The 16,121-nt window shown below is 33.6% G+C and overlaps 1 protein-coding gene across 1 annotated transcript in view; it reads right to left on the minus strand.

Annotated features, from left to right (window-relative positions):
- ush (Zinc finger protein ush) overlaps positions 1–16,121 on the minus strand; it is a 427,478-nt gene that overhangs the window by 236,107 nt on the left and 175,250 nt on the right. The window contains exon 2 of the mRNA XM_072521038.1: positions 6,350–6,397. Coding sequence (XP_072377139.1) covers positions 6,350–6,397 — 48 coding nt within the window. The remainder of the gene's footprint in view (positions 1–6,349; positions 6,398–16,121) is intronic.

Genomic DNA, 16,121 nt, shown 5'->3' on the forward strand with positions numbered 1-16,121 from the left:
GAAGAAGATCTTTTATCAAAAATAAAAATAGTCTTTATGATTGCCAACCTTCGTAAGAAAACGGCACTTTAAGAAGAAAATATCGTTAAAACCATCAAAATAAACCGCCTAAGATGGTTGAATTACGTGAAGTGACCTGCTAAAACAACTATACTAAATAAGCTGGTAAGAAGGGGAAGGAAGGTACCACTTAAGCTCAGATATCTAGATAACAAGATGACACAGATGCTCGACAGGGAAATATGGTAAGGTCACGAACGACTTTAACCCTTTCAGTACCTCTTTTTTTTTTCAGCGAACGAAAAAATATTTTTTGGTTAAAATGTACTTAAAACAGTTCATATAACACTTTTTGGACATTAATAAAAATATAGCATGTATACATAAAAAATTATTATGGGTTCATTTGTACCCAAAAGTACTTAACAAATCTAAAAAACTAGCGCATATGAAACATAAAAAAGCAATTTCTTTCCTTTTGAAGGCACAAATGGACATTGCACTTCTGACATTTCCATCTTGATTTTCCTATACAACCAGGGTTTTTACATCTTAAAGGTAAGGGTAGCTGAGGGAGCTCTTAAAAATGTCCAATGATATCTAATCGCACCTCAGTAAGAGGTCTAATTTCAATGTTTTGGCGTTTTTCAGCTACTACTGGACTGGATGTACCGCTTGAAGGTCTTCCCCGTTTTCGGTTATTGAAAGAGTTGACTTTTATGAGGGCTTCACCAACTTTCATCCTAAAGTGTAGAAGGTCCATGATATCTTTTTTTGGAATTCCTAAAGTATACATATCTTTTTTATATTCTAACCATGAATTTGTTAGGGCCATGTCAACTGCATGGAAGATTAGTCGAACAGTCCACTTTCTGCAACGGTTTTTTACTCTGTAAAACGCAATAAGAGCATCTGTTTTATCTATGCCACCCATGGACTTATTATACTTTTGTATAACTTCGGGTCGACAACATCATCTTCTGTACCAACCCCAACGAAGTTGGATACCATTATCACTGACTTGTTATCTAACCATCTGGTTACTACAATTCCATCAGAAGAGATAATTTGTTCCGTTGATCCTCTCTGGTTTTTTGAAAAATCTTTTACATCAGTTAAAGGTGGTTTAGAAAATCTATTGATCCTCGCAGTACCAGCAACAAGTATTGATTTTTGGTTGAGAATTTGTAAAAGATTATAGCTCGTAAAATAATTCTCACAGTACAATGCATGCGTATTAGGTTCAAGTCCTTTTGTTAATTGCAATACGATAGCTGCACCTTGTCCATATTTCAAATTGGAAGGTTCTATTTCTGTGGTACTACCTCGATAGATTAGAAAATTGTAAATTAGTCCACTTTCACCACCTAATAAATACAGTTTCACTCCCCATGGATTAGGCTTATTTTTGATGTATTGTTTTATAGACAATCTCCCTTTGAAAGGCATGATTTGTTCGTCTATGCAAATATTTGTTTCTATATGCAGTTCTCTACATCTCTTTAGGACTGATTCAACTTTCCGAACTGGTCGAACTTTCCACAGTTTGTCGTCGCTCTGTCTGGTTTCCAGATTGTCAACACAATGTATGTGCGTGCGAAGTTTGAAATAACGATTCAATGTCATTGTGTCCGAAAAAATATCAATTTTTAAAGATCTGTCCCAATACATTCGCAGTCTTGGAAATTTTAGACAGCCTGTTAGAATACTAAGGCCAAAAAATGATTTTATTTCTTGTAGATTACACGGTACAAATTTCTCATTTCCAGTTTGCAAAGCATACATATTCGTATATTGAACGAAATTTTCGAATATACTTTCGGGAAAATATCTCATAAAATATGTAACTGGATATTCCTCAGAACAGTTTTCATCCTCCTTTTCTACCTCATTATCCTCTTCCTCGTCCTCCAATTCGTTTTGATTTTCTGAGACATCATCTATCATATGTCCAACTCTCTGTCTTACTTGTATTTTTTCTTCGCAGTCACTGTCGTCATCACTAACAAATCCTTGTATGTCGGACAGTTTTTCCAGCTCTTCCAGGAGTTCTTTCTCAGTTAAATACTTTTTTGGAGGCATTTTACTCTGAAACAAAAAATAACACTTAGTCATTTTGGCTACAATTGTGCCCATCGAATTTGAAGCACACTTCTATATTTGAAAAAAATCTAATTTCAATAAAATATATTCACAATTAGTAAGAAGTAACACTACTTTCAACATTGCACTGAAATATAAACGGCGATTGACTTTATTCAAACTAATATTTGAAGAAACAAGTACACTTACCTCTTATGAACAATGCAATTGCCGACATATTGCTTTTGACATTAATTTTCTTATAGCACAAAACCATCCATGCGCCATCTAGGTACAAAATGCAGAAGTATAGTACTTATAGAATATAGATTTCGATAAACTTGCCTAAGTTGCAGATTCCTGTAGAATTATATATGCATTCAAATTAATGGGTACAATTATACCCAGCATGACTGAAAGGGTTAAGGCCATGTGATGATGATGGTATTTTCTTCCTTATGTCAATAGGAATCTATGAACCAAAATTCAAGTCTTCTGGACTTCTCGTTCAAAAGTTATCAATATACAGTTGATAGAGAATAAAAAATAATCAATGCATATATGCAACTTACACTACATCAACCAATTTCAAGCTAACACCAAGTTGTAATTTTTCTCGATCTAAATCTAGTCTAAATCCTGCGTAAAAGTTTACACTAAAAAAACCTCATTTTTTATTCTTTTGTAATAAATTATATATACTTTTATATCCAACAGTTTCAAAATGAAATAATGAGCTGTTCAAAAAGTTAGTCTCTTTGTTTAGTTCCAAAATTGACAATAAATATTTGTTTCTCTTTGAAATTCTTCGGGAAACGTTCAAATAGAAACGTTTCGATTCTTTCGATGTGGAAAACGCGCGATTAGACTTCCAGCAGAGATGGCGGCACCAGCAATTGGAGCTGTCATCGGTATTGGTCAGCCTTATCAGTACACACACAAATTGAATATATTTCGTATGTTTTCATTCAACTTCAACTGGCTAACGATCGTTGCCACGCTATCGCCTTCCAACACCGACATTCATTTATAATAGTGCGCTGCGATATCAAATAACCCTCACATTTTCCCATTTTCAATACCACTGTAATACATAAAAGCCTGTTTTATATTTATTCTGATGATATTTATTTATGCATATATTCGAGCGGAGGTGCGAGCTATTTTCGATAATCAAAGGACAATGCAGACAAAATATTGCACATTTCAATACAAAAAGTTTCAAACAAAGTGAAAAATGTAAAGTAAACAGTAAAAGTTAGAAACTATTGAGAAGATATATCACGATATTAAAAAAAAACGAAGAAAATCGATGGGGAAGAATAAGAAAATCTCAATAAAAGTGGTAGGTGAAAGAATTTGATCTGCGTAACTTCTCTTTGGAAAAGCCTGCCTGTTCAATCGGTATAGCTTCAAGGAATTTTGTGCTGATTCTATTGAGGATGAGTTGTTTGTGACTCGTTTTAATAACTAAAATATAGCTGATAGTATGGCATTGGCCTGTAGTTTTTGGAGTTTGCCAGGTTTTGATATGACAAACCCTTGAGCCTTGAGGGATGTTACCATTCTTCACGATCAGTGAAAAAGTGAGCCATCCATTCTCTTGCATATTTACCGCTGTTATTAAAAATTTTGGGAGGATATTATCAAAACCTGGTGTTACGTCCCTCCACACATATTCTTAGTTTTTATTGAAAATATCTAATAATTTTCTAAGTGAGACAGGATCATCAGTTTTAACCACACTGGCATTCTGTATATTTTTCCATAATGCTCTAGATAAGTTTCGTTTACCTTCATAGCGATCAATTAAGGTGTTGTAAGCAATTATATAATTAGAATCTTGAAGCTTAATGCTTTTAACTAAATTGTAAGGTACTCCCTTAAGTGATTGCAGAAGATAACCAAACTTTTCTATATTAGAAAGTTCGGAATTATTATGTAGAAGAGCATTATATAAATCTATAAATGTGGGGAAATCGGTAATCTCGCCCGCAAATATACTTAAATTTAGTTTCGGAAGATTTACATTAGTTTTTGATCTAATATGTGGATCATCGGACACATTTTGAGTTCCACTAGTAGTATTGTTCAATAAAGAATTATGTTTAAAATAAAGAGAAGCTATTTTATTAATACTATTAGCAAATTCAAATCTAATTAATTCCTCCGTATCTAAATTCACGTCTTCCTCAAGAGCAATTAAATTAATTAATTCAGTATGTTGATCATTAAAACTAGTATTGATAGCTTCGTAATCTTTTGCAGCAAAAGATTACGATTTTGCTGCAAAAAATAAAATATATAATCTTATAAACCACCCTGTATTTAAAGAATTCTAAATTGTAGTAGTCAAAGAAATTTTACGTGATTTTGGAGACTTTTGACCGCTTGAGGCTTATATTTAACAATAGAGCAGGTACTAGCCTTACTTGGGATTAAAGGAGGTGATTGCCAGATGTGTTATACTGGTTACGGATTTTTAATGATTTTAAACGAACTTTTGAGAAGCTTTGCCCAAATATTTAAAAATTTATATATAATTTAATAACGTTTTTAATTGAATAAATTACTTTAAACTAATTTTAATGTGGATCTGAAGGACCAAATGAACGACTGTAAATTCTATAAGAGAAACACTCGCTCATAAATGTTTATTTAGGTGCTGGTATTAATTTTATGCGAAAATAAGTTATATGTAAATTTATCAATTAATATAAATATGGTGTGTGTATGCAATCAAATTACGGTACCTGTGATGTTGATCTAATACTTCTTCTTCTTCCACAGTGCACTGGGGTTGACTCGGGGACATAGTCTTCTTAATGCCGCGTCGTCAGGTTTGCCCAAAAAATACTGAAGTGTTTAGCGCGCTGATTTATACAAGACTATAACTAAGATTGAAGTGCGTGTCGTCTCGTAGCTTTACTCCCTTAAGACTTTTAGGGGGGCGGATTGTACAGGTCCGTATTAATTCACGATTATCAGACATACACACACGTTATTTAAAGAATTAAATATAAAAATAAAATAATAAAAATGATTAATAAAAACTAAGAATATGTGTGGAGGGACGTAACACCTGGAGTCTTATCTGGTTTTACTTCTTTGAGAACTATTGTAACTTCTTCGTTTGTATTAATTATTCTTATGTTCCTTAATATGGGAGTCCCACTTTTCAGTTTTTTCTTCTCAGTAGCGTCCATGCTTGTCTGCTGATATTTGAAAGTTTAGGTTTTCTATACTTTCCGTACATTTTTGTTGCCTCGCTGCATCCCGGCTATGGAGCAGTTCGTCGCCTATTTCTTGATGATCACTTTCAAGGAAGTTTCGGTATAGTTAATCGCTATTCTGGGCCAACCAGGAATGTATTCCTTACGATAGCATCTTGGTGTGTATTTGTAGCCTTGCTTATTGCTGCTTTTATAGTAAATCTTTTGTAGTTTCTACTGGTAGAGGGTATGCGGTCCATTTCCGCAGAAAACTACTCCACATAGCTTGCTTTAGGTTTCACCTTGGGCGGGGGTTGGATGTTATTATGGGAATGTCTGTTCTTGCCACTATGATTTCATTATGATTACAATCCTTTTGATCTGCAACACCCTAAACATCTTAAAATCGTTAACAAATATGACACATGAGGAAAATTTGAGACGATTAGAAAGATTATTTATAAAAGAAGTAAATAAAAGATGCTCTAGGAAGCTACTAGGAAGGGTAAAACAGAAGCGAACTATCCACGAAAATGTAAGGAAATAGAGGATTCGTTAAACCATGGACACTTTAAATCAAATATCAACATTAGTTACCAGTAGAAATGATATCCGACAAGGGAATTGCTTAAATTCACTATTATTGCATATATAAATCATGAATTATGTGATATAAATTAAATCAATGGATAATTGTTCCCTCATTCCTCCACTTAACATAATATAAAGTATCTTTAACCAAGCCGCTAAATCATGATCAACCTACTGTTCCTTTAAAATATTTCATAAATATTTAACACGTTGTATAAATAACATCAACCCTTTTTTACGAGAAGATATCGTCGATCTGTGCGCATAGACACAGACATTCCATCATCGAGGATGGTTGCTGCCTGTTTTTTACTGATTAACATATTGTTTTTATTCGGATTTCATTTTTATCGCCCTAATTTATCTCGGAATTGTTCGGAGCTGTTGGACTAATCGACGCAAGATAAAAACGGGCAACGAAAATTTTTCGGTGACGCTAACTATGATGGCGTAACAAAACTCACCTTTTTCAGTATCGGGCTCTTCCAGTGGCGGTTTATCGTGTGAATCGCCTGTAACAAATAGTAATTATTAGCATAATCGTATAACACATAAAACAGCAAAATTAAATATTATAAGAATTTAATAAAACGATTAAGTTCGTCATTTAAATGTCCAGGAACTTCTGAATTTCTGAAACTCATAAATGAAGAAAACTTAAAAAGCTTAGCCAAACTATTTACCACCATTTACAACAGAGGACATACATTTGAGGATTGGTTAAATCTATACTTACAGTATAGATTACACCTCTGAAAGGTGATTAAAACATAACCAACTTATCGTTTTTAACTTCGACATTATTGAACTTTAAGTTGTGTGCTCTTCATCTTAACATGCCTTATCATGTCCCCTTGACGCTAGCGATTAACACGGCAAGACTCTCTCTATCTTTAGCTATTCTGAACAGTTATTTGTCTCTCCGTCTCCTGGTCCATTCTCTGATGTTCTTCATCCACGAGGCTTGTTTTCTACCAATTGGTCCTTCGGTTTTATCCATCATAATAATTAGTCGAAGAATAGTAGGTATACTGTTTTCCATACATTATATGTCCAAGATGTGCTATTTTCCTAGATTTGACGCTATTAATCAGCTGACAAGTAGCTTCTGCTCTATTAAGAACTGCTTCATTTGACTGCTTGCCAGGCACACCAACCCATTTGGGAAACGACAAAAAATTAAAAATATACAATTCCAAGACTCATTTGATTTCAATATACACTTTATTTCAGATCAATAAAATACAGTACATTTGATATTCAAATATTCTTACTTAATGTGATGAATGAAACTGTTTCGATGATGTTTTCATTGTATCCTTTATAATTATGGGAATCTTTGTAAGTTTGACTCTTAAATCAATTGATGCTTCTGTACTTGTTTTTAATGTAAACATATGCGGAAAAAGAAGACTCAGAGATAAGTCGATGTGAAACACAAGTTTTATCACTGCAACCTTGCCAAAAACATTATTTTCTGAATAAACCTGCATTAAGATCTCTTCTTGGCTTCCTTCACAATAGTTGAGTTTTAAACTGCTATCTTCGCTGATCTCAAGTAGATTTTGAAAAACTTCATTTGTCATTCCGGCAGGTTTATTTTTTGGTTCGCATGAAAACGGGTCTATCATCCAGCTATATAAGTCATCTGAGTCAATGTCAAGAAAAGAGTTTGCAATACTTTCTTCCAAACCTTGCAAATGAGCAATAACAATTTCAAAGAAGTTCGTTTGAGGATTGATTTCATTTGTTATAAAAAATTCCTGTAATCGAGAGAAATTTGTAAGGTTCCTCTTTTCAACACATGCTTTGAAAAATGTAACTTTCTTACGCAGGGCTTTGATTTTATCAAATTGTGCTCCTCCTTTGCCTTAAAGCGAAGTGGTCGTTTTATTTATTATTTCGAAGATGTCTGAAAGGTATCCCAATTTTAGCAGCCAATTGACATCTTTTAATTCTTCGATGAAAGACTCCTCTGTAAATGTGATAATCAGTGGATTTTTAGTTCAAATAGTCTCCCTAAAATTGTTCGCCTCGATAGCCACCAAATCTCTGTGTGGAGCAAAAGATTGAAGTGATCCATACCCATATCTTCAGCGGTGAGCTTTAAAATGCGTGCTTGAAGCGGACGGCTATTCACATGGTTAATTATTTTCACAGAACCATCCGTCTTTCAAATCTTGCGGCATCTTTTTAGTTGCCAAAGAATGGCGATATAAGATACAATGACTGCTGGAGGCTTTTTCTGCCACTGCCTTTATTCTAGACACCGTCCCTCTAATTTTAACAACCATTGCAGCCGCTCCATCACTGCAAATATCCACACATTTACTCCATTTCACATCATTTTTTCTAATATACTCGTGGATAGCCTTGAAAATTTCTTCATCAGTGGCATAACTTTTAAGCTCATCACACATAAGGAGTTCTTCTTCTATTTTCATCCCGAATGGAAACCTCACAAACACAAGCAGAAAAGCAAGTCCAGCAACGTCAGTACTTTCATCAAGCTGTAAACTGAAGAATTCACAAGTTTTTAATCTATTTATAAGCTCTCCCTCTCTACAAAGTCTGAAATAGTGTGAATTCTTTTGCGTGTAGGAATCTGGACCTAACATGCATTGTACGACATCCTTCACGCAAGGTTTAATCAGTTCCTCGGCAATGGTATGGGGTTTTCCAGCTTTGGCAATGTGCAAACCAACAATAAATGATGCTTCAGTGACGTTTTCGTTTTCATTTTTGCAGACTATTTCCATTATGCATGACCCTGCCTGAATAGATGAAGCACGACGTTTGAACTGAGAACAACCAACACAGAGAAGCGACAGTCCTTTGAAGTTACGTGGCCAAGCCGCCAATGACAGCTAACAACCAGAAAATTAATAGTCAGTGGGCATATCACACAATATAAATTCTTAAGAGCGTAGGCGCAAAATTTCGGGCCAATGTTTTTTAAATGCATTCATTTTTTCCGAATCCTGAAAAAACTAATAAGTATTTTTGAAAAATTTAAACGCAGAGTGAAAGACTACATTATTACTGAGGGCCGAAAGTCCCTGAAAACTTCTATAATGTTTATTTTAATAAGTTACAGGGGTGAAAAAAAAAAGAGAAAATTTAATGTGATTTTTAATTTCAAATATCTCATTCAAAAAAACTTTTTGTTTATTCTAAGGGACTTTCGGCCCTCGGTAATAATGTAATCTTTCATTCTGTATTTAAATTTTTCAAAAATACATACTTATTAGTTTTTTCAGGATTCGAAAAAAATGAATACATTTAAAAAACATTTGCCCCAAATTTTGCGCCTACGGTCTTAAATCAAATATTCTCGTATATAAAACCCTTTATATATTTTTATTTCTTAAAAATACTATATTCGTATTGTTGTCTTCGAGCGCGCCGACATTTGGCCACCATCTGTTGATTTTTTGACCTGAGCCTTCGGAGACTTGCGTCTTTCAATAAAAGAAATAGCACTGACACCAAATTTAATGTTTTCATTTTGAACTAGGTATCCCTTGGCAGACCAAAGTTTATTTTTTTATAGCTCGGACAGACACGTCGGCGTCGGCTTACTGTTCGAAAGTCAAACCAATACTATTATGTAATAACTAATAATAATTACAAAGCAATAGTAATTACCTGTTATTATTCTTAGGAAATCTAAATAAACTTATTCCTTTTCCTGTCACAGATGAACATCCGCGAATCGCACAAATATATCCAGACATTTTAAATATAAATTAAACTTTTAACTATAAACTATAACTATAAACTTATATATTTAACTATAACTATAAACTATAACTATAACCTTTTAACTATAAATAAATTATATAAATGGTCAAATGCACTTGTTGTGTCGAGTATTTACCATAGACGCCTACGGACTATCGAAAACAACCAGAATTAAAGAATAAGCACGTGTTTTTGACAGTTACACAACCAGAATCGGGCATGCGTATACAAAAATGGTACACGCTTTTGGACCGCTATGTCGCTTCTATGTATCTCTGTTATTCTATGGTTTGAAGGTTTCTTCGGCCTTATCGGCTAACCACGATAATTACTTTGAAATGTCTTTTTAATTTAGATCGAGCCAAGCACCCATTAGCAACAATTTTGTGACAATTACCGCATTGGCCTTCTGGTGCCTGTTCGTTGCCAACTTAAATAAAATCATAATGTGAGATAGCTAGGATCATACCTTCTTATTTTTTCCCAAATTTCTTTTTGGTAAGGAACCTCCTTTCCACAAATTGAGAAAAAATAACTTGGATGACCTGGACTCGAGTGGATCTCGTGGACATTTGTATCTTTTCTATCTCTGCTAGTTGTCACTGAATCAGTTGATTCAGATGCTTCAGTGACTTCACTATATTTCCTTTTCAAATACCCAGATTTTATCCAATTTTCCATTATTCTGGAATGAAAAAAATTTCCCAAATAAAAGAAAGCAAAACATTGCCAACAATGAAAGGTATTACCTTAATAGTGCAAGACATTTTTATTGCAAAAATAGCAACAAAAGTACATAATATTATACATATTAATTCCAATGGATATAATTACTTACGTCGCCACTTTTCTTCTGCAGTTATATCTAAAACTTCCAATTTGAAATATAACTCTAATTTTTACAAAACTCACTTATCGACTGCAAGAATTAAACTGTGGAATGAATGCAGGTAGCAGTCACGTCGGTCGAATTTGGCTGTTTGTTTCTTGGTCGCCATCGATAATACACAAGTACAAATAGTCAACATGTTTCGATTGGACAGTGGCGCAGCAGCCGGTTGTTCGACTTTTCTTAAATGTTCCATCACCCTTGGCAAATGCTTGAGGCACCCCAGGGTGCCGCGTCACCCACTTTGAGAACCTCTGGGCTTAGCAGTCCACAGTATTTTTAGTATAGACAACCACATTTCAACATCCTCTAATCGGCTAATAGTACATAGTTTCCAAGTCCATGCTTCGACACCATATAAAACAACTGGCATCTCAATTTACATTTTATCTCATAAGCATTTCCCATAAGCATATCTCATTATTTTATGATTATTTTATCGCATAAGTTTTGGGCCCTCCACCTAATACATATGTAGTTTTGTTTCATACATATTCGGTGAAATTCTTATAAAAATTATTCACTTTTTTTGCGCTTTTATTGTACATAAACTCCACGATTTTTCTCTGTCCATGATACAAACTGATATGTCCAAAATGTTTCTCAATATATTGTAATATAACATTAATTTATGCAGAGCTTTACGTTCCCACTTTCTGTGCATAACACAAATAAAACGTTTATTGTTATTTTCTCAGTACATGAACGTCTAGTGAATGTTTTCCAGTGTAATTCATTTAGCACCTTGCGTTGGAAGAAAAACGCGAAATAAATATATCAAGTGAGGTGAGCGTTTGCACTACCTCGGGCCATTTAACCTGGAAAAAGGAACAAACATCTAAATTAGATAAGAGCGAAAGGATAGCAATCGGCCGTTTTAAAAACTCCGCCAACTTAGAACTAATAATAATTAAGATAAAAATCCGAGATTAATGGAAAACTGTACCGGAAAATTTTATGTAAAAATTCCACTACTCTATATCTTCTTGATAAGTATGAAATATCACTTACTTCCAGGTATACACCGACAAAGAAAGAAAACGAGGGAGCGAAATAATTACCGACGCCATCTTAACTGCTATTTACATTATCATTTTTGTTCGGTATCTACTCCACTTGGACCTTAGACAAAGGAAATGTTGAGATATTTTCGAGACATTTTAGGCACAAACGCCATTACTGGATTTCTTATAATACTAGCTAATTGCCTAAAAATTGGGAAATGCTGTATTTAACAATAAAATACTGAAAAATGTTGTTTTCAACATTTCCACAAAGTTTATTATAATTTATCATCACTACAGTGTTTCAGCAAGGTGCCTTTCTCAAGTGATCTATTTTTACTATGTGTCTACACTTTATAGTCTTTTACTAAATAAGTTTAGCAGTGGAGCGCTGTTTTCAAATAATGGTTATGATCTAGAAGGTGTTTTCTCTTTTGGCTATTGTTGTTCTTAATATATATTTGCCAAACAAGCCATATAACCTATGTTAAAAAAGAGTCAAAAGCAAAAACACTTAAACAGTTTTGAATACAAACTTATATGTGGTGATTGCTTAAAAACTTACATCGGTCAAACTGGTAGAACTTTTAACAAACGTATAGCAGAACACAAAAGGGCTTTCAATAATAGAAAAACGGATTCTACGTACGCCTCTACTTCACCTAGATCTTAAAAATTCTTTTAATGATCAATTTAAAATTATCAATATTCAAAATAAACTCCTTAAGCTATCATCTTAATAACAGGAATCTATGAAAATTAATAAATCAAAAAATACAGATATGAACTCTGAATGATCAACCTGAGACAAACAGTTCTATCTTTATCAACTTATTCAGTTAAAGACTATAAAGTGTACATGCATAGTAAAAATAGATCACTTGAGAAAGGCAATCAGCCGAAACAGCTGTAATGCTAAAAATTTAAAATAAATTTTATAGATGTGTTGAAAACAAACGTTTTCAGTGTTTTATTGTTAGATAAAATGAACTTCTATCCATCAAGTAACGGTCGAATTCATCACTTAATGTTGTATTTGTTAAAATTCCACTAATATTCCATGAAGAAGTTTTTTGATTGTCTTCATAATTGTACAATTGAAGAAATTTATACGACTGATTGGTCTTCTTCCAAAGTACTCTTCCAAAAAAGGTTGAAATATTGTGTTGAAGATAATATAAATATGAGCATGGCTATTTCCTATTTTACAGAAAGACGACCCAACACAATGTAGTTAATTGCATCATCATTAGGTTTACATTCAAACAGCCAATGATTAATACCACCAGCATAACCATTGCAATCGCAAAGTTCTGATTAATGCAGCCTATAGAGGTATATCTTGACACTGGCATGATTCTAGAAACATCTAACAAACATGAAATAGATTTTTCTACCGGCGTAACTTCTGAGGGCAAAAAGCTCAGGCAAAACAGGATGACTTTTGGTATACAGATTGTTGTTTCGGTTGCAACTCAATATCCCAATTTTGTGTCAGACTTTTCTCAGATGGTTTATATCTAACCAAGCTATTTCTGATCCTTTTAAGATCGCCTCTATATCAAAAAATCTGCCATGATGTTACCGAAAATACCAAACTGTTCCTTTACCCAGACGAAAGTTATAGAAGTATATTCTTCCAGCGGCTTTAGTTGGTTTTCTAAAATTTTAGCTCTGAAATTTTAGCAACATGACAATTTTTAAATAAATATTTAATAAAAGTTGAAATTATGTTAGACCTTGAATCTGACATAATTACAACTTGGATTACTGGTGGATTTTTTTGTTTACAGCCCATTCTAGAGTTTGATAAATTGCAAACATTTCTGCAGAGTATACGGAGCATCATTTATCTAACTTGAACATTAGGGATTCTTGGTGGTCCGGAATATATACAGCACAACCGACTCCTAGTCTTGATTTTGAACCATCCGTGAAAATCCTGCATTGCAACTATAACATTGTTGTCCCAATTTTGTGCAATAAGGCAACCAAGAGAGGATTAGTAATAATACAAGATAAAACACAGTATCTAATATATTCCAAAAAAAATACAGTAAATACGACAGAAATAAATATTGAAGAATATGTATTTGCAAAGACAAAACACTTTTAGTACTTAGCGATTTCAATTTAACCCAGAACTGCTTGCGATTTTTATTACTGTGATGAAGCTTGCGAGTCGAGATGTTGGTTGTTTCCCAATCGTGTTTTCGACTTAAAACTTTTACCCCTCCTGTAGTGAGAGGGAGATGAAGATCCGTATATGTAAATAGGGTATCTATGCTCCAAGAGAGAGAGAATTTTTTACGACTTTATGCCACGAACGTCCTATACGCTGATAGCTCAGAATATCGCCCAAAATGTCTATCATTACCTTCCACATAAAGATCTTCTTCTTCTTCCTTTTTATAAGCAATTCTGCTTGTTCATTGGCGGATTAATACCTATATGGAAGTTCGTCACTCCAATTTGTGTCCATTCATTTATACAATGTACGTTACATTTTCTTCTAATATCTTCACTTCTCTTTCGATCTCTCAGCGTATTTCCTGTAATGCTTCTCAGTGCTTTCATCTCTGTCGTTTCCCGTAGCCTTTGCTTTGTGTATATTGTGTATAATAGTGTTATTAAGGCATCCTGAAAGTCTATTTGCTTTTTGTACTTGATCTCTCACTTATTTGTCCAATTCTCCATAGCTAGACAGTGTAATTCCCAGGCTGCTAATAATTCATCTAGTATTAATGTAAATATATTTACATTTTTTAACTTCTTTTAAGAACCGGTCAATTTTGTATTTCCTACATAGCAGTGGTGAAGGAATGTGTTTGACACACACCGATAAGAAAAGGTTTAAGATTATGAAGAGTACTAAATACTTCGGAGAGTAGCAGATAACCAAACCTAAATAATGGTGAATTTAGAAAATTCATGAAAAACAAAATAATGGAACTTTTTAAAGGAGAAAACATTGCCAGATTTACCAAAGCACGAAGATGAATGAAACATCTAGAAAGAGGACATCCAAAAACAGTTATCATGAACAGGAAAGAATTGAGGAGTATTATAGAAGGCGCTCATATAACCAATTATTGTAGAAGCAAAAAAATTAATGCATGAATCGAAAGAGCCCGAAGAAGGCGACAATCGCTCAGCTAGAAGTGTAGATGATGAGATAGGCAGAATTTGATAGGTAGAAGTCATGATGATTTACATGATTTATAATTATATCTGATTAACTAAAAATTGGGCAATACTGTATTTGTGAAAGTTTCAGTAAAATTTCGTAGAGAACTTATGACTTGCCTTCATAATTGTACAACTAAAGAAATGTTTTTTTTTGTGTTTCACATCCCACCAAAGCTTGAAATATATTAAATATAAAGAAAGTGATAATAAATGCATAGTTTATATACCTTTATTATTTGTTCTATGTACATCGGTCTACATTAAATCGAACACAAAGTAGAGCAAATCATTAATAATATTATAGAGGAGACCATATCTGGTACCCATTAAGCTTTAATTAACTATCTTTTGTTAATTTTCATCATTTTGTTTGTGAGAAGTAGCACGTCGATTGGATGACACCGAATATATTGTTGCAATAATCTATTTGAATATATATATTCAAATAATATACGAACAGGAATATTTATACTTTTTATATTTATACATGACGGACGTTTGTAGATATTTTAATGGAAATATCAAGCGACATCTAGTAACCTTTAAAGAAAAAGGGACAGCATTCCCCTTTTTCTTCTATAGTCTATTTTTGGACATGGGCCTCTCCCAAATCCTTTCATCAATCTCTATCCTGAGCAATATACTTCCAATTTGTTTTGGCTATTTTTAATGTCATCTATCCATCTCATATGTGGTCTTTCTCTACGTCGTCTACCTTTGTAAGGTCTCAAATGTTGTATTGTGACATTCCAACGTTGTCTTTTTGTCAACAACAGCAGTGTGGCCTGCAAAGCTCCTGCAAAGCTGTGGCTTTAGTTAAGCAATGTCAGCGCTGGTCATTGTTTTTGTTTTTGTCATTCATCATATTCATTTTTAGGCCGACGCGTATTAGAAGATGTCTGCTAGTTCCTTCACCATACTCGTAGTTTGTAGTTCCTCGAATGTGTTCTTTATAACTACGATATGGTCAGCAAATCTGAGGTGGTTTATCTTATTGCCTTTAACGTTGATGCCATATGTTGACCAATTTGTAATTTTGAAGACGTTTTTTAAAGAGCTCTTCTATAATTGTCTAACACAGCTAGAATAAATAGCTTTGGCAATATTTCGTCGCCTTGTCAAACCTGTAAGGGATAAGATTTGTAGTTATATTCCTGGGGAAGAACAGACATATATGCAGTGACAGAAACAAGTCAACTACTAGTTTTGTTTAATGGCGATGGAATAAAGACAATCCATCAATATCCATTTATAAACAAAAAGAAAACGAAGAATGCAGAAAATATGGGTTAAATATGGATGTTTGGATTTATACAGTTTTTATTCTAAGGCAACTGATCGTAAAATAGAGAAATACATATAGAAATAAAGATCTACAATCTACATGAAATTGCTGTAGTTGACTGTATA

Source organism: Diabrotica undecimpunctata, chromosome 1, assembly GCF_040954645.1.
Source record: "Diabrotica undecimpunctata isolate CICGRU chromosome 1, icDiaUnde3, whole genome shotgun sequence".
NCBI lineage: Eukaryota > Metazoa > Arthropoda > Insecta > Coleoptera > Chrysomelidae > Diabrotica > Diabrotica undecimpunctata.